At 40.2% G+C, this 24,451-nt stretch overlaps 2 protein-coding genes across 2 annotated transcripts; one reads left to right on the plus strand and one right to left on the minus strand.

The window, feature by feature from the left end:
• Nucleotides 1–95: 95 nt before the first annotated feature.
• myef2 (myelin expression factor 2) lies at nt 96–13,500 on the minus strand. Its single transcript, XM_015953551.3, has 16 exons — nt 13,284–13,500; nt 12,049–12,251; nt 11,210–11,262; nt 10,340–10,347; nt 10,137–10,230; nt 9,590–9,781; nt 9,361–9,514; nt 9,222–9,271; nt 9,075–9,135; nt 2,818–2,916; nt 1,685–1,816; nt 1,480–1,572; nt 1,271–1,330; nt 919–1,085; nt 662–713; nt 96–465 (listed from the first exon to the last, which is right to left on the minus strand). Exons 1-16 carry the CDS (start codon nt 13,391–13,393, stop codon nt 302–304), a joined length of 1,692 nt encoding a protein of 563 aa, XP_015809037.3. The 5' UTR covers nt 13,394–13,500; the 3' UTR covers nt 96–301.
• A 3,786-nt stretch (nt 13,501–17,286) lies between these two features.
• Nucleotides 17,287–18,977, plus strand: ctxn2 (cortexin 2). The gene is made up of 2 exons (XM_015953554.3): nt 17,287–17,736; nt 18,546–18,977. Exon 2 carries the CDS (start codon nt 18,582–18,584, stop codon nt 18,858–18,860), a length of 279 nt encoding a protein of 92 aa, XP_015809040.1. The 5' UTR covers nt 17,287–17,736; nt 18,546–18,581; the 3' UTR covers nt 18,861–18,977.
• Nucleotides 18,978–24,451: the final 5,474 nt, after the last annotated feature.

Here is a 24,451-nt window from a genome sequence, read left to right on the forward strand (position 1 = left end):
CCTGACAACAAAAACTACAAGCTGGTAGCTCTGGACCCAACAATATTAAATGTATGTCAACAGCTTTAAGCTTAGAAAAGATCACAAGCACAAAGTTTTAAAAATTAAAAAGTTTATTTGTTCAAATAAACTGAAATTAAAAAGAGGGTTGAAAAACAGACAAAATGGTATTGTAGTATACATAAAAGAAAAAGGACACACATAAGGAGATAAACTGTGTTTTTAAAACAAAACAAAACAACAGAATCATTGGAAAGGGGTCTGAATGTGTGAGTGTTTGACAGTAGCGACTACAAAATCTCTAAGCATTGCGATCAAGGCGGACGTCCACCTCTCGGCCATTGATCTTGGTTCCGTTCATCATCCTGCAGGCCTTCTCGGCACTCTCCGGGCAATCGAATCTCACTGTTCCACATCCCTTTGACTTTCCATTCTCCATTTTGATTTCTGCGTACATTACTGGACCTGCAAGAAAGAATGAGTAATGATTACATTCTGATTTAGAAACTGTTGTTAAAGTTAAGCCAGTTATTCTGAACCATTAGTTCACAGCTCAGTCACAATGCTGTGCCAAATGTTTTAGCAGCTTTTTAATTAGACAACAAAAGATGGAATTGAATCTGCAACGTCCAGACAAAAACTTTATTAATACAAATCTTACCACAAACACCAAACTTCTCCTTTAACTTTTGCCATGTCAGGTCATAGGACAGCTGCAAAATAAAAATAATCTGTCAGATGGTTTTTCAAAGCTGAAGTTCAGTTAAAGCCAGTGCCATAAATTATATAATTATATCCCCAAAACGTATTAAGATCTGGGGAATTTAAACAATGAGGTCTAGTCACTAAAGTCTAATTAACCTCTAATCCCACATTTTAGCAGGCTTTGTATACTATAAGCATCTGACCCACACTTACATTTCTCACAAATATTTGACAGCCTCCTTTGGAGCCAGAACCTCGGTCAGACAGGCCTCCACCCATGTGGCCGCCACCCCCAAAAGCACCAAAAGCACGGTTCAAGTCCATTGCTGACATGCCCAAACGGTCAAAGCCGGAGCCCATTCTGTCCAGCGACATGCTGCCTGCAGAGAAAACATCCACAAAGGGAAGAGTGGCACCAAATTAAAGAGTAGATGTGCAACTAACAATAAAACAAAACACCTCAATGGTTTTCTACCAACTCATTTTTTATGAAGTTGGATTTATGACTTGATACCATTGGGTGACATGAAGCCATTTTCTAATTGAAATGAAAATGTTTCAGTACCTAAGCCAGTGCCCATGGGTCCCATGCCACCGCTGCTCATGCCTCCACCAAAACCACCACCTGCAAGACCAAAAACAAGTTGGGGCAGATTTTAATTAATCACAATTTTAAATGTCATCATGCACACGTACTAAAACATCTCAACAAACACCAGCTTGTGTTAAAAATACAAAGGCAGTTTTTTTTTCTAAAATCAGATCATCACCTACCCATTCCTCCAAAAGAGTCCGCAAATCTGTTCAACGACATGTCGTTGTGGCCAAAGTCACGATCCATTCCACCCATTCCCGACCGAAACATTTCTAAACACACATTATAAGATAAACCTAGAAAGCTGCATTATATTACTTACAAGCCAAAAAACTACCAACTGACAATCACTTCTGTGTGAAGTGACTGAGAACTCTCACTCACCTCCCATCCTTCCAACTGAGGTCATATCTCTGCCACCAAAGCCGCCCATATTGCCCATGCCTCCAAAGCCTCCACCACTGTTCATTCCTCCACTGAGTCTGTTCATCCCACCATAACTTGAAGCATCCATACCTGCAGAAATGGGAACAAGGTGGTTTTAAAGCACAGGAGGAATTTTAGCTACAAGCCCTTTACTCTGGTGATGCAAAACCTCTAAAGGTGCCCAGATGGTTCTCTGTGTAGCTGCAGAGACCAAACATGAACAATAATGTTTATTTATTTGGCAGACGCTTTTATCCAAAGCGACTTACAATTTATAACCTACAGGGCATGTTGTGATCTGTGGGGGAAACCGGAGTACCCGGAGGAAACCCACGCATGCATGGGGAGAACACGCAACTCCACGCAGAAAGGCCTCAGCCAAGTTTCGAACCTGCGACCTTCGTGCTGCGAACCACTGCGCCACCATGCAGCCCAATGGTGCGTTCGATTTGTCCTTGGAAGTCGGAAATCTTTAGCCTGGCCTGCCAGACTCGTCCTCTGTTTAATTATCCACAGAGAACGAGTCTGGTTACTCACAGGCAGAGGAACTTGAGGGGCAGGACTAGGCAGCTCAAAAATAAGCAATCAGAAAAAAGACGGAAACGCCGGCTGTACCGCGCGGCACTGTAGTTTTTTAGCTGTAGTCAAAAATGGCGTCTGGCGACAGAGCAAACGGCTTTTTTTTTTAAGAAGAAAGGCTTTTAGCACTTCCACTTGTTCTTTTAAAGACATTCAAGTCATTTAGAACAGAGGAAAGAGATGGAGAGAACTCCGCTTCAGTCGCCGATTATGACAAACTCGGCGTTGTGGTGTGTGACGCACGCTACTCAGCACTGATTGGCTCGGTTAGAATTCTCAAGGGGTGGGGTTATTTGAATAAGAGTTTTTCCAGACCCTTTCTCTGTGCAGAATTAAACAGAGGAGGAGTCTGGCAGGCCAGGCTTGGAAATCCTGACTTCCAAATAAGAAAAAAATCTAATGATTCCTCCCCATATTTCATATCTATTGGCATGAATCTGCTAACCAACTAAGAAGCCTGCAGCATCTTTTAAACACAAGTTACTAAATAAAAAATATGAGCGGCAGCTGACCTCCAGCTCCCCCAGAGCCCATCCCTCCACCACTCAGATGGTTAGCATTGATAGGCTGCCCTCCTGGCCCAAGGCCCATGCCTATACCTCCAAGACCTCCTACAAGAAACAAAAAGAAAAAAATGTACCTTTATTATGCCAATACATTGAATTATAAAACAGATTATTTTGTAGAAAACAAAACAAAACGTACTACTATGGGGGACTAAGTTGTGTGTGGTTAAACAGGTGAGGATTTTATTACATCAAGTCAAACATGACTTTTTTCAGCATTTCTGACAGAAATCACTCACAGAAAATGAAATGGAATATTTCACATTATATGGTGCTCAAAGTGTGGGTATTGAGTTAATCTCAGGATTACTTAAAGGGGCATTATGGAAGTTTGACAGCCAAAACATGTAGAGAAATAATAAATTTCTTCTTCATACATTCTCCTGCAATGCCCTGGTCCTGTAGAATGAGCCCTGGCATTTTTACTGTGATTGCCTGTTTTTCTGTAAAATCACAGAAAAAGAGAGCTGCTCGGGTCGAGCAGGCTGCTTCATGCGCGTTCACGCTCAGGCATAGCCCTCCAAACCATTACTTGAACGTTGTTTCAGCTGTCATCAAGGACATAAATGTTACAGATACAAAATACGTCACTGGCGCTTTTTCTAGTAAGACGTCGGACTTTCATGCAGAAGACTCAGGTTTGATTCTGGATGAGAATACAGTTGTTTTAGAGTTTCTTTTTTACATTAATGGTATTTTTTTTTACAGTAAGATGCCCAAATTTTTATTCGAGACTCGCCGAACGGCATTGAATTCACAGATAAAATAGATGTGGGTTCAACTTTCATTTTGGAACAATTTTTCAAGCAAGGGAAGGGAGATCTGAGCATGCAGGAGGACTGACCCATCATAAACCTTTGTCGGTTGTGCTGAAGAGAAAGGTACAGAACCAAATTATTTAATTAATTAGCTGCACGTTCTCCTGTCCTCCGGGCCACACACGCACGCACACACACACAAGGGACTGTCTCAGCTGTTATTTTCATTACGGAGTGTGCACGTACAGCATGCGCACCTCGTGCACGAGCCTACTATTGAAGCTGCTGTTACACTTTTGGCCTGAGGGGGGCAATCGCGAGCATAAAAATTCAAAACTCCGTAAAGTCCCTTTAAATAAATGGCTAAAATTTAGTTTTTAAAGGATTGTTCCACCCAAAATTGAAATTGTCTATTGACAAACTTTGCAGTTAGAAAAGTGAAAAAAAAAAACCCCAATATTTAACCAACCCAGTCATTCTCCTGACCCGGCTGTGCTACTTTCGCTTTAGCTTAGCATAAAACACAACAAGTGAATGGATCCAACTAGCATTGTGAGTAAAAAAGTCCTTAAAATCACTCAGTAGTGATCCCAATTCTGCTGTCAGCTTAAAAAACTTTAATGCAACACACACAACCTCCAATCTTTCCTGCAAAAATATGATGTGTATTTTTTTCCCTCTTGCTGTCATTGTGTGCTTTTTATGCTGGTTCACTAACAATCAGGGTTCTTACACTTTTCCTACTGACAAATTCAAGCACTTTTCAAGCAATTTCAAGGTAAAATTTCAAACCTTTCAAGCACCGCATGGCAAAGATAAAACAATAAGAGGACAGTTTGCCCTCACATTTATTAGTTATTAATAGGGATGATTCTATCAGATCGTAGGATCAAAAATAGTGCCCGATCACCTGATTTTAAATTTTTGGAAACAGGTGAAAAAGACAGGATATAACCTTACGAAGCAACTAGAATGACCTTTAAATTTATCCTGAGACAGAGCTCTTCAAACAAAATGACAATGGCTTAGTTTTAATTCTAACCTGTCTACTTTTAGTTCTAGTCTGCCACCTAAAACCAAAGACAGACTAAAGAAATACACTATAAAACAAACACAAAGTGCCTACGAACAGAGAAACCAGGACCAAGATGATAAGTGACCCGCAAAAACTGAGTAATGCGTTGATGATGCAACATATTTTAATTTTGACTGAAAACAATATGTACAACGGTACATATTGCCAGCTTAATTCAAACCTTCTAATTTTCAAATAACATGACTGAACTGTCTGTAAAACACAATGTGTAAACGGTCGGCTACTTTTGTGATGACAAAAATCAAATAAAATAAATTTTAAAACACTTAACAAAATAACTATTTCAGAGCATTGAAGTTTTTAAAATGGCATAAATGCCATTTTTATTTCTACAGACTCATCCTCATCATCCTCACTATCCTGACTGGCTTCCTCCGGTTCACACACAGCAGAGGACAACTTTCTGATGTTCTCTGATGTTAGTATGTTTATCAAACGCTGGATGATTGAAGTTTTTAGTGACTATGTAAAAGGCGCTGTTTTTGTCTGCCAGGGTGGGATTTTCACGGCATAATCTGCACCACATCTTTGTGCGTTCATCGTTTGTTTAAACCCAGCTGACCTCCTGCAGCCATTTCTCCGCGAATACTCTTTTCTTTTGTAGCTCCGACTCAGTCTGACGTTTTTTTGGAGGCGGAGAAACACCAAAATAATTACTTAATGGAGCTTGCTTCTTGGACATCTTTAAAATGCTCCAGAAATGTCTTCCTTTCTCCACAAAATCTTAGGTGCGCAAATGCATGCTGCAGCTTTTTTTCAGGTGCGCATTGTTTATTTCGACAGCGCATGCACACCTGCAGACCACTTATGTGCACACCTGCTTATTACACAACACAGCCACACCAGGGTTTCAGCTATGTGTATTTTGCCGTGGCGTGCCGCCACACTTTCAGAAGGATAAAAAAAGATTTTTTTTAATTAAAACTACGTACCTTCAGAATAAATTTTTGGGATATACATTAAAACCATGTAAATACGAGAGACAAATATAGTTTATATTTGTGCATGTATACTAACCATAATGAGTTTAAAATGAATTTAAATTTAACAAAATTTTAAAATGTATTTTACTTTGAAAAACCAGTACTGCCGTTTTTTTCACGTCTGTGAAGGAGCCGGTGTCTGTGCGGTGTGCTGCTCTCATGAGTAATGCCTGAATCACACTGTGCGATTTTTGGCTGTCACACAGGATTGTTCATGTCACACAGTGAGAACTCCAGAAAGGTGACACACTGTACGACAAGATTTCAGTGAGGTAGACTGCACGATGCCTCTGTCCAGCAGGACACGCTGCATCATGAATGCACCTGCCGGAGCATACGTCACTAAGCAGACCGCTAACCAAAACAAAGCTGAAAAAATAAAAACACCTAGTTTTAGTGTCAGTTCATGACCCAGCTCATCTCCCTCAATGAGGAAGCTTTGTTTTTAAAACCCTCGTTTTGGCGTCAGACTCTGGCTGCAGGTCTCCTTTTCCCATCTTCCAGCTAAACAGCTGAGCTGTCAGCTGGTCATTCATCCTCCTCCTCCTTTATACACAAGAACCCACTAAACTACAGAAAAGTAACAATCTGTCACAGGTCGCTGCAATATTTAAAGTTTTGCCGTGAATTCTGTCTCACTGCTCCGCACCGTATGACAGCTCACACCCGCTGTCACACGCAGCTTCCTCTGTCCGTCTGCAGCAGGAAGAAGGCACTTTTAGTTCAGACCTGTGAAAATGAGCTCAATGTTAAAAGGAACTCCGACTATGAGGATGTGTACGCCCTAATAAGCCACAAGTTTTCTGTTGCACCAAACTGTGTTGTTAGAAACACACAAAATATTGCTGTTTATTTATAAATCTATAATATTTAGTACATTTTTGGACATACGTAGGACGCCATGTTTTCCGCACGCAATGCACTCTGTGGGTGATGACGTATATTGGATGCACTTGGAAGAATAGCTAGTGAAGCTAGTGTTTGTTTACGCGCTCACCGTATTAATAATGATGTAAAATGCCGCATTTTGCTGCTTTTGGATGTAATTTCCAGTCAAAGAGCAACACGGGTAGTGCTGTGAGTCTACACAGCTTTCCCACTGGCAAGAAGAGCAGAAAGCAGTGGGAAGATGCCTGTGGACGGACACAACTTCCCAAAGATTGTGTGATCGACTGTGTTCCTGACATTTTTCTCCTGATGTGTTTGAGGCTTATAGTTGACCACAACAACTTAAAGAGCTCATCAAAGTGGCTGGGTATAAGAGAAGGCGTAAACTAAATGCTTTACTGACCATTTTCCCACACAAGGAGCCTAAACGCCCTCGGAGAGACAAGAGACACTGGACGCTCTCCTGAGCCGACAACCTGCTCCTGCAGCTGCTGCTTCTGTCATGTTGGGTGAACCATCGGACACGCCACTCGTCACGGATGAAGCTGAACATTCACCTCTCCCGTCAGTATAACAAGCAGTAAGTGTAGCAATACAGTGTTCGCTAAATATATAATATCTGCAAAATAATTAAAGTCATTTTACTGAATTGCCTAATCATCTATAAAGCAAACGACAGCTCTGGATGCTAAAATTCTCCAAAATCATTCATAATTGAATAAGTTTGATCACACGATAGTTTACCGTTAACTTCTGCTGACAAAAATGTGAGCACTCTCCCTCTCGGTTACCATGGGAGACACATTTGCCACACACGCACCACCGGTTTTGTCCTGCTTTCGCTTCACCCTGCCCTTCTTGCTCTTCCTCCTCCCACCCCCATAAATCTGTGTGTCCTACAGCACTCCCGAAGGACAACAGACATCAATACCACAAAAAAGTCTAACGTGTTTTCATTTTTAGCATATTCTTGGGTCAGATGTGTTGCTACCAGACGTACAGTGTTAGCAGTCAGGTCGCACCCCAGAACTGGGTCGTACCGTGTGAGCACATGACTCGTAAGATTTGCTCTGCGGGGAAGTCGTACAGATTGAGCTGAAGCTGAACGCTACGAGAGAAAACGCAGCAGTGTCCGTCCAGCTTAAGGTCAAGTTCTGCTCCTGCTTTTGCATCACTGAAATATTTGATTTCAACCCTCACTCCATCTGCAAACCTATTAATTGATAATAAATTTTAATTATATACTTTATTAAAAAATTGGTTTTCGTGCATTGTATTTCTGCTAGTAAATACAAAACTGTTGAAATATTTATTTTATTTATGACGAGTGATAATACAATCTGGACTAGGATCAATTAAAACCGAAATTACAAGCAGGTGTGGTCGTTGATTAAATGTTGAAATGGCTTACCCATGCTTTGGCTCCCAAACAGATGCCCTGAACGACGAAGTGCTTCATTTAATTACTGGTGTTTCCATGTAGTGACACTAATCTGAACACAGGACTCATTAAGCTCTGGTGCCGTTTACTTTCACAGGATGCAGCCAAAACTTAGATTTTTTTTCAGTATTTTATTAATTTGCGAACTTCGGGATGTTTCGTAAACAAAGTTTGTGATTGAGAAAGCAGCCTTCGTCTGACGTGAACCGCAGCAGCAGGAAGAACGGGGCTTGCGAGTGTAGCCAGAGCACACCGCCGGTCCAGCAGCTGAACCCTATATTAGGAGGAGTCTGATGCTCACACACTGGTGTTACAGAAAGGAGTGGACCCCTTGGAACAGCCAGAACCATGTTTATTAAAAGCTAAATGATCGCTCTCTAGTTTTTGTTGTTAAAGATAACCAATGTAGTGTTTTCATCAATCTATCTTGGCTCATCATAAAAACAAAACTGTGCAGTTTGTTTTTCAAGCATTTTCAAGGACTTAATACAGAAATAAAGCACTTTCCATACCTTGAAAACACGTTATTAAAATTCAAACATTTTCAATAATTTCAAGCACCTGTACAAACTCTGTCCCAAGTCTAAAATGGTGTTTGTGATTCCTTTATGTTACTAATTATTTTCACTAGCAGTCGGAATGATTTAGGTCACCAAGCATAAGAGTGATCACTACTCACTGATTTTAAGAACGTTTTTACTCACAATGCTAGTTGGATCCATTCACTTACTGTGTTTTATGCTAAACTAAAGGAGTACAACAGAGTCAGGAGAATAACTGTGCTAGTTAAAATAGTTTTTCCCCACTTATCTAACTCTGGAAAATATGTCAACACAACATTTTGGGTGAAATATCCCATTAAATATCTATGAAATAACTTGCAAACTGAACAGCCAACACTTCTGTAAAGACCCAACGAGTAAAAACATTTGTTCACAGCTGAAGTTTCTCTTAAATGTGTCAGTATGTCCTCACAGGAAGTCAAAACACTGCCGAGGTCGCCACTATGAGCAACAATAAGCTGACATTTCACTCACGTGGTAACTGAGGAGTTTTGTCAACTTGACGAAAATCTTCAAGAGGAAAAGACTTTTCATCCTGTAAGATCACACGACAAATAATTTAACTCATTTTCACATCTTCTGTGCAACTTCAAAATTAGTCATTAACTTAAAATGACTTACAATTTTAACATGCATCTGGCGATCAAACAGCATCTGTCCGTTAAACATGGCTGAGTTGAGAGTCAAGGATAAATCCAAACAAATTAAATAAATTACAATTTTCTCTTTTTCATGTTTATGCTCATTTTCAAAAGGATACATATGGCCTGTACAGCCTCAAGAGGCTGCTCAAAAGTCACAGTTCCCATCCCACGGCTCTTGCCATCTTTATCCTCTTTAACATCTGCTCGTTTCACCACACCTGCGATGCTAAACACCTCTTTCAACTTCTTCCAACCCACCTTGAAGTCCAGCTGAAAGAATTTGGACATATTTAATCACAGTAACCAACCATAAGTAGCCACACTGAGCTACAGCCACTTTCTTACATTCGCCACAAACACTGTGTTGCCCAGTCGTCCAGACTGCAGTGCAAGGATGATGTCAGGTGGTATGTTGGGGTTGTTGGCAATGGATTGTGGGAGGTTCATCCCACCTGGTCCGATGTCCTGCCCACGGCCTCCCTGCTGACCCCCTCCTATGCGCTGCAGAGCACGCCGAGCAATTTCCCCATCAGGGTCCTTAAATAAATAAAAACGTTTTAAATGATCATGTGTCAAACTAAGAAATAGTCTGATAAAACTGTTCTTGTGAACCATAGATTCATGTTGGTTCATCTGGTGAAATGTAAAAAATACCTCCAACTAAAACCACATCCTTCCATCTAAAAATGCATGAATGCAATAAAAATGGCTCATAAAACAATTACCAGGAATATTCTATTTTCCACAATAACAGATTTAAATTAGTTCATTTAATAACTGTAAATATCTGTTTGTTACATGCATTTAATGCAATAATAATAAAAAAACACAAAACCAAATAAAAATCTGATACATTTGACTCAAGTCTGTTTTTTAATGTTTTCATTCTCACCTCCTTGATGTTGAGCGGCCTTCCATTCAATTCCTGTTTGCTCATAGTCGACACTGCTTTTTTCACAAACTCTTCATCCCCAAATTCCACCACACTTTTAGACGAGAAGACAAAAGTCAGCAAATTGTTGTGGGAAATTGCGATTATGGGTAAAAAAAAAATAATAACAAAGTTATACTGGAGAAAAATTACTTGATTCTTACCCACAACCCTGATCAGAGAAGCATCAGGAGAATCCAGGTGACCCACAAGAGGTAAACAAAATACATTTATTATAACAACAATAAAAGTGGGACATTAAATCTCATTTCTCAGTAGATTTTTAGGTTTAAAAGTACAAATTGGCCCAACTATACCCACTGGCTTGAGCCAGGAGGTTTTTGGTTGTGTTTATAAAAACATGATCAAACAGTTAACAAAAAACAAATGGTTACATTTCTCTATGTTTGAAAAGCAATATTAATAAGAGTAAATACAAAACATTTAAAAGCTCAAAAGAAAAAAAATAGACATTCCTTCTAGGAACTTGTGATTTTACCTGAACATTTAAAAGGTCTTCACCAAGACCACAGTTACAGTGGTGGGGTTACAATACCATCCGTTTCAAACTTTTAAATCTGCATGTGAGTAATTTATTATCAGACAGAAAAAACAAACACTACTGGTTCTTTTAAAGCAGTTTTGCTCCACTGGAGAGAAAGAAGAGCCATATAAAAGAATTGAAAATATATATATTTGGAGACATGAAGGTCAATCAATAGGATAAAAATCTCACAACCCACAGTTCCGATTGGAAAATGGCCAAACAAACATTTAGACCAATTAATATAAACAACAACAAAAGCAAATATGTACTCTTACAAGTTCTTTAGGCTACATTTCCCAATAAATCAACAGGACATCTCCCTTTCAAATGAATGTCAATAGTTATCCATCTATCAGGCTCTAAACACAACCTACAGTATCTCCAGTTCAGTAGAGCCAATAGTTCAGAGCCTAAAAGAGCACATGATTAATGAGATACTGCGGAGGGCATTTAAAACCTCGTGCAGCAAGTTGACCACAACACTTACCCTTGACTTTCCTTCTGCATCCTTAAAGAGCTCCACGTATGTAACCTCACCAACTACATGAGACATACAAAGGGAAAATACCAAAAGAACAAAGGAATTTAAGTCACCCAGTCTTCAAGTCGCCGCTGGCCTTGGCAATGCCTCTACGGCTGGAGATGTCCCATAAATGATCAACAGTCAGCCCAGACCAACATCCCACCAGACAACACCATGCCTTGCTGGGCAGTGACTGAGACACCCAAAGGCCAAGGCCAGAGAGAAACACAGCTATAATCAACCTGGGAATTCAAAAGACTTCAACATGATCAGTTGGTCAACAAATTCCATTCATTGCAGTAAAGTTTCAAACTGTCCTTCGAGCCCAAAAGGCTTCTTAAGATCCCACCTACTGAAGAAAGTAAAACATTTTGTTTTCATTCATAGTTGCACATCACCTTGAAGCAAATGCTAGAGAAACAGTCAGCAATCGATTCTACAACTAGCTTGAGGTTACGTTTTGGAGCGGACTATGCCAAAACACAAGTGACAGTTTAACCAAATTCATCCTCCTTTTCTCACATACATTTCAGCCCAGACTGAATTAGTTTTCCATCCAAACTAATAAATAGACTAAAACACCAAATAAATAAATTAAAAAAGAACAAGAAATAGAGAAAGGAAAACACGTTGAAAATGTGCAACACTTGAAAATGCCTTTTGATTTGCCTTAAGTACCACTAGAAAACAAGTAAGTCAAACTAACGGACTAGTGCCAGAAGCAGGAAGCTCCATCTGGTAAACAAAGAACAAGAACGGCTAATGAAACAAGGAGACACCAACCAAGGCGTTGGAGACGTTACCTTTCTCACGCATTAGATCTTTAATGGCCTGCCACTTCATGTCATACGGGATGTTGCTGATGAACACTCGGTTCCTATACGTGTTCTTCCTATCTGCACCATACTTTTCTTTGTAGGGATGAAAGCGGTTTCCTTTTCTGATGCCAGAGAACTTGTCTTTCCCATCATGCTTTTCTTTGGTTTCTTTACCATCATCATTCTCCCTGAACAGAGCAAACAATCACCAATTTACAGATCTCATTATTACAAGAACAGTATAAGAAATTGTTAAATGTGAGCATGGTTTATTTTTGCATAAACACAGTTCCTTTACAATTAACAGTAGTTTTCTTGGTTCAAAAATATTTTTGGACTCCAATGGTACTCAGCAAATTTCGCCTAATACACCTGTTTTGTTTAAGAGATTATTTACACACCCCAATTATGAAAACAAACCTGAGACAGAAGCCTAGCCATTGGATTTAAGGTCAATATATTTGATATTTTACTTATTAATAAATGATGATACATTATTAAGCTTTAGATTAAAAATGAGAGTAAATTCAAAGTTTAAACTATTCCAGCTAAAATATGTGATATCAACATGTAACAAATTAGATCTCTTAATTTGAAACTTCATAGAATGGGAAAAATGCATTTTTAACTTAACAAAAGGATGTTAGTAAAGTAAAATTATGTAGAGGTCAATTAGAAGTGACATGGAAAAAGACACCTAATTGTATATGTATTTTGCAGTTCGTTTCAAGGACAAAACTGAACTGCAAATGCTCTTTTAGCTCTGCAGTATATGTTCTTATTACAAAGATTAATATGGCGTCGTGGTGCCATTAGCAGCTAACTCATTTATGTTCGTGGAACGACACACCTCGAGCTTTAACTCACAACTATGGTCTCTATAATTGCAATTAACACTGAAGACTTAATATGCTAATTTAACTGACCAATTGAATTATTTTCGTTACCGATTTATCAGCTACTAGAAGCACAAAAATTAGCTCAGCTTGACTATAACACGATCCCAAAATTCGTCTCCACTTTAGTATTAACAAATAAACATGACCGCGGATTAGGCATAAATACTACCGTAACACAACTTGAGCTGCATTACGTAGAAACGTAGAGGTGCTTTGTGTCACAGAAATTAAATTCTTGGCTAACAATAGTTAGCTTCAGAGGACTCCATTTTAGCTAGCTTGGTTAGCTGCACCACGGACGCGACCCTCACTGCTACTCACGTTTTTACACCGTTGGGTGTTTCTTGAGAATTCTCGTCAGTTTCGGACCGAATGGTTTCAGGATTTTCCTCTTGTTTTTGCTCCTCTTCGGGAATAGAAACGTCTGCCATGCTGAGATTAGTATTTCACACACACATACACTCCCCAAAATGCTTCTACGCAGTCAAAGAACGGGCCGCCTGGCTTTGTTCTTCTTCTTCTCGGTTAATTTCAGTAGCGGCAGGGAACGCGAGTGTAAGATAGTTTACTGCCATCTACTGCTCTGGAGTGGGAAAACCAGCACTAATTAAAGCCTTACGTACTTTTTAACGGGAGTGTGCACAGAAAAATGGGTACGAATCAAAATGATATTTGTGTAAAATTTAAACGTGATGGTTGTGTGGGTCAAAATGCTAAACCCAGCTGGCTACAGTGCTACAAACTTTTTATTGTGATTGAGGAGGGAAATGACGTCCTCCAGTGGCGACAATCTGGAACTAAACTCTGGTTGGTTACTATCATAGACTGTACATACAAGTGGCAGGTTACTATCTACTATCGTGAGATTGATTGATTTAGTTTGCATGGTGTACAACTGAGGAATAGGGTTAGGGAAACGTTTTGCAGAGAAAAAGAAAAATGATATTAAAGAAGATAAAAAATTTCAGAGGCAAAATAGATGCTGTAATCTCAGTTCACTACGTAAAAACCCCACAATGATAATGAACTGTGGGCAAAATATATAAAAGAAATTGATAAACTGTATAAAAAATAATATATATATATATATATATATATATATATATATATATATATATATATATAGTTATATATTATAAATAGTTATATATTATAGTTATATATATAGTTATATATTATAAATAGTTAGTCTTCTAACCAACCTCCGTTATTGCTGTTATTGTGTTACTTTGCGATTTTACCTGTTAACACCATCGACATATAAAAACTGGACAGCAACTCTTCTCAAAATGCTGCTGGAAACCAGAGTGTTGTTCTGTTTGGTGCCAGTGGATGGCGCAAATTCCCCATTTTTTCAAGGCAGTTGTGCATCACTTTTGGAAGAATTTAGAGGAAGTGTTTCTAGTATAGCTCTTATAAATAGTTTCTTCATATCTTTCTTCTTCTCAATATTCCCAAGAGGACAACAAGAAAGATTGAGAGTTTTTTTAGTTACCTTCATTAAGATAAGGAGGCTAAAATGTTATCTTCTAAATGGCTAAAAGTAACAAATATATAGTACCAGCTTTCAGCCAGTAGAAAGCAGCAACTCCCAATCCTCCCTTCTTTTCCAACCATTGTTGGAACCAGAGTGTTCTGTTATTTTTTATTTTTTTTTGCCAGAGGAGGACAAGTGTTGCACGTTTTCAACGTGTCAGCGTCAGAAGCTGGAATTTTTCTAACCGGTCTCTTGTGGTTCTCAGTATCATTCAGACTCCAGCACTTTGAAAAAGTAACGTTCAATTGCCTACAGTTCAACAATAAGACATGTTCAAGTAGAACTTTTATAATAGTCTCTTATATAATTAGATATACGGTTTAATCCATTTCCAGAAAACTGTGGAGTTTTTTTAATTTACATTTTACTGCACTCTACTTTGCATAAAATAGAAGATTAGTGTAGGGGGAGCTGTCTAGTGCACCTTAGGAACATTCTCAAAGTATTTCTGCACTACAGGAACAAATACGTTGACAACAGATTCTTGTCTTTCAGTGACTGCATTTTTCAGGTGTACATACCTTCCTTTATTTAGTAATATTACACATCACAATATTATTTTTATCTATCTGCTTTTAATTCCAGGCAGTGATTTAAGCAACAGAACCCGTAAGCCATTAAGTCTACAATATCCCAAAAAGCTCACTCACAGTGTCAGACTAAATACCTTGTCTTATTGATTATAATACGGCACCAAGCCTATTCATCACTCCTGAAACTATTGATCGTGCACTTTTTCCTCCACTAAAGAAATTATTTCAGTTTCTAGTCTGCTTTAATGTGAGCGGAGAATCTGCTCAGCAAGTCTGAAAAGATTACTCTCGTAAAAATGTCTTTAGCTTGAATTTTACAACCCATTAAAAAAACTTTAGCTATTTGTTAAAAGTAGAAGACCCCATAATGACTGTGTTCCAACTGCAGCATCAGTGCTTTTATAAAAGTGTCAACAGCATGTCAGTTTAACATAAATGCAAAAGGACAAAAATGACTGACTTTACTGTCAATTTCAAAGTTGGCCAAAAAGAAACTCTGCAGCATATTTTCAACTATGGAGGCTATTTCAAAAGCAAAATAAACTTAAATTAACAAAACTTGTAAAGTCTGGACAACCTTATTTCCATTGTTTTTGTGCATTAAAGGTTGAATATGGAACATGAACACCAAAGCGACATCTAGTGTGTGGAGGTTTTAGTTGCAACAATAGAACAAGGTGCCCAGTTAGGGTCGTTGCTGATACGTGAAATGTTTTATTTGGGTCCATCTAGACTTCACCTAAACTCAGTCTGGTTTTAGATCTTTTATGGTTGCTCCTCTTCTGAGAAGGATAACGACATCTTCTGGGCTCAGAAGCAGCTGCTTGCTGAGCCTCGCTGTGCCGAGTGGACTGTTTGGCAACCCGCAATGGTGCCCCCTACTGGCTAGTAGATGTAAACATAACCCAGTGTCGTGCCATCAAAAGAAATATTAGATTATTTTTCAATTAAAAGATAGCTTTTAAAGGAAATAATGTACCTTCATTCTGTGCACACCTCTAACACACCTGTGGAGGTATTATTTATAAAATCATAGCTTTTTATTAAATTGTTCTATATTTAACATTTGAATGGTTCCTTTATGTTATATTATGCAAATTAACATCTTCACTCAGGTAACATGACTAATTAAAAAATGTCTGCTACTTTTCTGCATCTAGCTTTTTATTATCCAACAAGAGCGTAGCATACTTGTCTTCTAACTTAAATTCTAAAGTGTTTAGTAGGATTGTTTTATATTTTCCTGTATCAGAATTGCAGACCTGTTGTCTGGCTAAGATAAAATTGTAGCTATCTTTATTCTCTTGTCCTCTGGACACCTCACACTATTAAAATATGCTTTATGCAAAAGGGTTGTATCTCTGCAGCTTCTCTAAAAACCAGATTACTGGACTTTGACTCTTAAATTAAGAAGCCGGCGCTTGTTCTGCCTGTCAACTGATATGATAAAGAATTGAAAGAGGTGTTAGTCCTAATATAAGTCAGTGACCTTCTGATCGCTGTTGCAGTAAAGGTCTTATGGGATCCTGTGTGCCAGAAAAAACACTAATGCATTAATAAAGTTTACACTTGATGTGGCCAAATCAATAGTGCTGCAAAAGTCCTCTGCTGAATTCTGACAAAGATGGTATGACGGTTGGGGTGGAATGGCTCATGACATCATAGTTGGAGGAAACAGTAAAAAAAGCTAAAATGTAGCTAAGAATCAATAACACCAAACTGCTGTTGACCCGTGGAAAAAGTGAGAGAGAAGAGGCACGAACTTGAGAGTGAAAATCCCCAGTGGGAATTATCCAGCTGTTCTCCATCTGAAAAATTAATGAGTTCATGAAAACTGATGAATCACACACCAGTTATGGCTGTCCCTCTCTCCGCTTGTTTTAAACTCAGATTAAAGTTATTTTTTGTGAAACTGCAGCGCACCAAAATCAGACTAGCCACACATTTCTCTGCTGTATTCTCTTTCTGGACAACCAGATGACCTGCATTACCGTTTTACATCCTGTCCTATGAGATCTGCATGAATGCTCGCCTCGTAATCCCTCGGCATGCGTAGGCTCGTTGGCATCCACGAACCTTAAGCAGAGCAGCTAATTCAATTTGTCCACGGCAAACTGCACCAATTACAGACACATCATCAAACCCAGCTTGTGGAGGCGGGGTGGTGTGGGAGGGGTGCTGTGCTGAAAATACCTTTACAGCAGCATTTTAGTGGCCAGTCGGATTCAGCCGTGTCACTTGAGCTGGACCAAACACAGTGAAATAAAGCTGGACGAGAGGAGTAACAGAAGGCAGATTGCCTGTTTGTACTGCTGAGGTGTTGCTGAGGATGGATGGGGGTGGGGGGGTTGTGAATGACTGAGGCAGCAGAGCAGCTGAGTGAGACTAACAAGTGGTTGCCATGCAGCAGGAGCCAGCGTGTGTGCTTTTAGAGGGAGAGATAGAGATACAGAATGATAATGAGCAGGACGCAGCAAGTAAAGCAGCACTAGGACAGGAGCTGCGTCTCTCAGAAGACACAACAGACTGATCCAGCCTTTGTCCGGCTCTTCTGGCTTTCTGCTCAGACGAGCTGTTAGCTTTAGCACACCCAGAATGCCAGCAATGGATGGACTGATGGATACATGTAAAAGAGCTCCATGGTGGAGGAGTTGTTCACAAGGCACGGCAGCAACAGGTCTGTAAGGATGGCACGATAATGATGGTGAGATGCCCGCTTTTTCTCCTTCATCCCTCCTAACTAGAGAATCTGTCAATGCAGTCTTTTTTCTCCCCTCCAGCCCCCCCCCCCCCTTCTCTTGTCTCCCTCAGCATACTTGTGCAGTGTCCTCCTCATCATTCTACCCCTCCTCATTCTCTCAGTTTATTTCCCAGCCCTTGTCTGCGCAGAACCTCCCGCTCGTTTTATCTAAATCCCCTCTTCTGATTTAGCCACCTGCTGCTTGTGTTTGTTTAAAAAAATCAGAAGCAAAAGCGTGCTGGAGGCAGACATCCACTTGTGTGACCAAACCAATTTTGTGATTATGTGCGGTCAATTACCGTCACTCTCTCACCGCCTAATGGAATTACACTGTCTGGCAGGCATCTGCTCACACGCAACAGGTAGATGTCTCTTACTTTTAGATAAAGCATCGTGCAAGACTTCATCTTCGTGAGAGGGGACCTTTTTATTCACGCATTAATGCTTTGTTTATGTATAAAAGCAGAGCGCCGTGACACACTGTAGCTCTAACCTGGCACAAAGGAACATATTGGCTCATTTTTCTGCAACCGTTCTTCATCACACCTCTGTTCATGTTTGCTGCTTTCAGTTTTCCCAGGAGAGATTGAGCAGAGATCTGCTTGATGACAAATTCACCAAGGGCTGCATAAAGTACATGCGGCTTTCCGTGTTTCATTCACATAGATTTATGCTACGTTCCCTTTACTGTTTCAACTCCTTTTCTGCCAAAGTGTCTAACGATGTTCTCAACACTAGCCCTAATCAAAGGCAACGATTTAACCTCTGTCCAGGTAACATGCAGGCTTTCAAATGCCTGACCCCGTCAGATGAGAGATGAGGCACCTAGATGTGGGTTTACCATGAGCAGCATCCACTTCAACCACTCCCTTGCTGCCATGAGCGGAAACGACATGATGGCGCACGCTCTGACTCTGGAGCAGAAGACGGCGTTTGCTTTTGTGGGAATGCTGCTGGTGTTCCTGGGGCTTCTGATTGTCCGGTGTTTCAGGATCCTGCTGGACCCGTACAGCAGCATGCCTTCTTCCAACTGGGCCGACGGCATCGAGGGGCTGGAGAAGGGGACGTTTGAGTATGCCCTTACTTAACAATAGGACAGAGAAGCAAACATGTTCTCACTAAAAAAAGGAGCGTGCACAGGGACATGAACACATACACACACATTCAAAGACATACAAGCCACAGCCCTGCAAAACCTCTTCAACCTCCATTGAAACATCTTTATGTGATGCAACAAGCTAAAACACTAAAGCTGTTTGATGTGAGCGCACTGTTGGTTCAGTCTTTCTACTGTATGTGACTACATGTGTGTGTGCGTGTGTGTGTGTGTGGGACTGAATGTGAGGCGGATGCTGTCACATTCTCTGCCCTTCTACGAGGCAGTGTGTATTTTAGCTCATCGATTGATTGAGAACTCGGCTGTAGCTCCCTTTAACCCAAACAAGCTGAATGTCATTAAAAGGAGGTTTTTGTGTGTGTGGAACAGGGTGGGACACTGAAGACTCAGGGACAAGATTGCTCATGTGAACTTGTAGTATAGTTAGACTGACTGGTCACGCATTTGCACAGCAATGCTCAGCACAAGAATGTAAATGGGTGGAAACAGGGTATCATGTCAAACCAGTGCTTTGTGAACTAATCCAACCCCGTTTGCTGGTGATCTAAAGCTGCTGTGCGTTGGTCCTTCTTGTGTGTCTTGCTTTCTCAAGTCATGCAATGAAAGGCAGCTGAACAAAATGTGATTTACATTGTGGTGTTACTGTTTCTAAACGATGCAAAATGAACTTTCAGAGATTTCACTGCTGCTGTTTAATCCCGAATGTTGCCAAATTTAAGTTGGAGCGACACACCCATCACAACCAAGCTGCTGAATTCTCTTCCTTATGAGCTGGTTTAACACAGTAGGTTCAAAAACAAAGGAACTCTTCTTAGCCTTAGCACTCTAGTTCCTGATCAATGGGAGGAGCTCTCATCACCAGTGTCCTGAGGAAAAAGGCCACAATGAAAACAAATGCAGGATGTATGTCAACACCACACGTGAGCATCTTCTGCCTCTCTCCGCAGCCATTTTCAACATTTGTCTCCTGCTTTGGTTCCTCCAGACACAGGGAAACTGTCCAGAAGAGTGGCTCTGAAACGCAGCAGACTGATCAGGATCTGGACTGTTCCTTTGCTAGTTTTTATGATCTACTGTTGCTCTTTAGTGCTGTGAATCTGCCTTACTGTGACCTTCAATGGGTTTATGTGCCTTCATCTAGAAACATTAGAGCACCTGTTTCTGTGTGTGTGTGTGTGTGTGTGTGTGTGTGTGTGTGTGTGTGTGTGTGTGTGTGTGGGCGTGCGTGCATGTATGTGTGTGTGTGTGTGTACGAGTGTGTATGTCTGTGTGTGTGTGCATGTGTATGTGCACGTGTGTGTGTTTGCATGCGTACATGCCTGCCTGTGTGTGTGTGAGTGTGTGTAGGTGCGTGTTTGCGTGCATGTCTGTGTGTGCTCATGCGCATGGGTGCATGTGTATGCAGGTGTGTGCGTGCGTGTGTGTGGGCGTGGGTGCGTGAGTACATGTATGTGTGTGTGCGTGTATGTCTATGTGTGCACATGTGTATGTGTGTGTTTGCATGTGTTCGTGCATGTGTGTGAGTATTTGTGCATGTGTGTGTACACCTGTGCGTGCATGCACATATGTGTAAATGTGTGTGCATGTGTGCATGTGTGTGTGCACATGTGTGTGTGTGTGTGTGTGTGTGTGTGTGTGTGTGCTTGTGTGTGTGTGTGCGTGCGTGCATGCATGTGTGTGCATATATTTTTGTGTGTGAGCATGTGTGTGTGCGTGTGTCTGTGTGTGCACATGTGTGTGTGTATGCGCGCGAATGTGCGTGCATGTGTGTGGCTTGTGTGTGTGCACATGTGTGTGTGTGTGCGTGTCATATCATGATGACAGGCCTGTTGCTTGCACTGCTGATGACAGAGATTTCTCATTGATTTCATTTGGTTTAATGATGTGAAATAAAAAAAAGATTTCTTCACTTTATAAAACTGCTGTTCAAGTTTTTGCATGTAGGAGTTTTGGTTCAGCAGAGATCAGATTCACATGTTAATGGAAAAGCAGAAACTCCATTTCTTCCGAAATTGAATTTTGCAAACATTTGGTCCTCCATGTCTCTAAAGTTCATTATTGGTCTGTTAAAAAGCAAAAACATTAGAGGAGGAGAATCAGGTGTTTTAATATTTATTTTATTTTAAATATTTTTCTTCGAACTACTAGTGACAAATTACACCTGTAATATTTCATCACAGGTACAAAAACAGTTACTGAACCCATCATCTTTAACCCTCTGGTTCACACTCCGCTGCCGACCACACCTTCTTCGGCACACATCATGTATCAGGAATGCAATCGTTATTGCACCATTATCTTTGTCCCACATGTAAAATCCTTATCTGTGTCTATTTGTAGCAGAGAAAACACAAGTCTTTCCCTCGTCTGATGCAAACGTTTAAGGGTCTCCTTTTTGTTTTCTTCTTTATGTGCAGAATTTAAATTTCTACAATTAACACAGAAAGTCTGATCAAGCTGGAAAGTACAAAAGATATTTACTGAGGAAGCGTTTTTGCAACTGGATTGAAGATTTTATGTTACTATATTTGTCTATTTTTCCTTTTTCCACTCGATTAGCTCCTTTTAAGATGAAGTTTTCACAGCATAGTAAAAAATTAACCCAGTGTTTTCCCGATCTTTTGGGGAAAAAGCTGCAGGCTGTCAGCGTCACATTTGGTAAAACCTATACGAACTGAAACTTTGCTCCTTTTCTCAGTTCTTACAAAAGGATGAGAAAGATGGATCCTACATTTCATAAAAATAAAAAGTTTAATGAAAGCTATGCTTTTTAAAAATCTGTAAAATCAAACAAAAAAGTTAAGCTGATTGTAGCTGTGCTTTTTTCTGCAGGAACCCTTACGCTAAATTGGCAACTGTTCAGATGACAGTGGCTGCTTTAAACTGTAAATATAGTAGTAGCATTTAATATATTTCTCTTTTTCTTGCTTTAAATAAAATACTTTCTATCTTCTTCCATGCAAAAGATCTGAAGCTGTTCAGGCTAAACCCACAGCTGTAAACTTGTTCCTGACTAACATGAGTGTGAAGGCTTGCTCAAAGGCTCATTAGATGAAAATATGTATATTTAGAAGTAGATTAGCAAAACTCTGGGTTGTTTTAAATAATTGGCACTTTTGTGTGTTTTCCAAACACACTCTCTTTAAAACGTTACACTTTTCTTTCGTCGAATGGAGCAAAGTTTCAGACAACGAAGCATGTTTGTGTGAAAGATTCAGATCTCTGAACTCACTCAGGAAGAAAAACAACAACACATAATAGAAAAACCTGAATCCTGGAGAACTTGTTCCTCGTGTTATCCCTCTCTACAGAGTTAGTTATGAGTGGAGCTTCTATAATCCTTGTGACATGGAGAACGGTTAATGAGATGGCAGAATAATGAACTGGAACTTTGCTGATTATCGGGCATTTGTTTTATTACTCGTGGTCTTCAGACCTCACAGGCTCTGTCCCTGATTTATTGAGATAAGATATAATGACACTTTTATTATCTAAGCTGTCCATAATACTGTGATACATTTAATTACAGCTTTAAAGTCTTTTCCAAAACGAAGAGGAAGAAGAAGAAAATATCATTTCTATAGCGCCTCTCAAGATAAAAATCATGAGGCGCTTCACAAAAACAAAAAATGTAAAACTATAAAAAATAATTTAGAAAATGGTTAATAATATATTTAAAAAGAGCAAAAATAGACAATTGTGATTTAAAAATGTTAAGAAAAGAGAGAGAGTGAACAGGAAAGAGGGAAATCAGTGGATCCTGAGGAAGGTGGAACAGGTGGGGAGAGCAGAATAAAGAGAGAGTGGTGAAGAAGGTCATACAAAAGCCACTTTGAACAGGTGAGTATTCAGCTGCTTTTTGAAGGAGACCACTGAATCCACTGATCTCAGGCTCAGGGGGAGAGAGTTCCAGAGTCTGGGGGGCCACAGCAGCAAATGATCTGTCACCTTTGGTCTTTAGCCTGGTGTGTTGCACAACCAGTAGGCTTTGATCACTGGACCTCAGGGACCTGATGGGGGTGTAGGGACTAAGAAGATCACCAATGTAAGATGGTGCTTGTCCATGTAAGGCCCTATAGGCCAGAACCAGGATCTTGAAATGAACCCTGAAGTTGACTGGCAGCCAGTGAAGCTGGAGGAGAAGCGGGGTGATGTGGGTGTATTTGGAGGACTTGGTCAGAAGCCGAGCACAGGCATTCTGAACCACCTGTAGACGGTTCAGGGAGGTTCTGCTCAGACACGTGAAAAGAGAGTTACAGTAGTCTAAGCATGAGGAGATGAAGGTGTGGATAACTGTCTCAAGTTCAGAGCGGGACAGAATGGGACTCAGCTTAGGAATGTTCCTGAGATGGAAGAAGGAAGAGCGAACAAGAGAACTGACATGATAATCCAGGGTGAGAGCTGGGTCAAAGGTCACGCCAAGATTCCTGACAGAAGGTTTGGTGTGCGAAGCAAGCTGACCAAGAGAGTCTCTGACTTTGGGAACCAGCTTGTCTGGGGCACAGATGAGGATCTCAGTCTTATCTTCATTCAGCTGAAGAAAGCTCCCAGCCATCCAGGTTTTGATAGAGTCTAAGCAGGTGTGTAACAGCTGCAGCTTAGACATCTCATGGGGCTTAAAGGAGATGTACAGTTGGATGTAATCTGCAGAAAGACGGTAGGAGATTCCTTTGAAGGAGTTCAGGATGTGCTGAAGAGGAAGCAGATAGAGGAGGTAGAGCAGATGCCCCGGCACAGAACCTTGTGGGACACCATGGGTAAGAGAGGTGGTGGAGGACCTAAACTTGGAGACGGCCACAGAAAAGGAGCGCTCAGAAAGATAAGAGGAGAACCACTCCAGAGCAGTTCCTGATAGGCCTACCCAGTCTCTCAGCCTCTCCAGTTGGTGATGGTCAACAGTGTCAAAGGCTGCAGTCAGGTCCAGCAGGACCAGAACAGAACAGTCCCCTGCATCACTGTGAGTCAGAAGGTCATTAGAGACCTTACAGAAAAATAGTATTTGACACTGACATGCTTTAAGTGTTTGATTCAGCGATTCATTTTGACTTCAGGAAACAAACAGCTGGTTACTAAAAGTGAAACAGGCTTTGTTTTAGATCCAAGGTCTGATCTGAATCTTTGTTCGATCCAAGGCAGGCATCTCCAGGACCCTGTGTCTGGATAAGTGAATGCTTACCCACTGTGACATAATCTTAATGTTTCATAACAGCTATTAATGATTAGAAAGCTGTTAGGTTTAATTATTTACTCTAAATTGATTTAAATCTGAACCTTTCAGTGAGTTCATACATATAGTTATTTTTCTAGGCAAGTGTAAAGTTGAAGTTATTCGGAAATTTCCCAAAAGATTAAATACGGATAATAAACGATGCTCGTTATTGTTAGAAGACTGCAGTCCTAACATTGTTTAAGATACTTCCAGAAAGTGGATGTAAATATGTGAAAACTTGATTTTGAGAAAATGTTCAGAATTTTAGAAAAAGTAATAATTTACCATCGATTTAAATCACTGCAGACCTCTGAAAATCCTGTCTGCCTACTTATGCAGTTTTATGATTGTGA

This window comes from Nothobranchius furzeri, chromosome 9 (assembly GCF_043380555.1).
Source record: "Nothobranchius furzeri strain GRZ-AD chromosome 9, NfurGRZ-RIMD1, whole genome shotgun sequence".
Lineage (NCBI taxonomy): Eukaryota > Metazoa > Chordata > Actinopteri > Cyprinodontiformes > Nothobranchiidae > Nothobranchius > Nothobranchius furzeri.

Excerpts from the sequence above, each read along its gene's own strand:
- ctxn2 (XM_015953554.3), top strand. The coding sequence starts at position 18,582 with ATGAGAGATGAGGCACCTAGATGTGGGTTTACCATGAGCAGCATCCAC.
- myef2 (XM_015953551.3), bottom strand. The coding sequence starts at position 13,393 with ATGGCAGACGTTTCTATTCCCGAAGAGGAGCAAAAACAAGAGGAAAAT. Across the intron at positions 12,252-13,283 it reads ACACCCAACGGTGTAAAAAC|GGAGAATGATGATGGTAAAG; the intron begins GTGAGTAGCAGT and ends TGCTCTGTTCAG. Across the intron at positions 714-918 it reads GTCAAATATTTGTGAGAAAT|CTGTCCTATGACCTGACATG; the intron begins GTAAGTGTGGGT and ends TTTATTTTGCAG.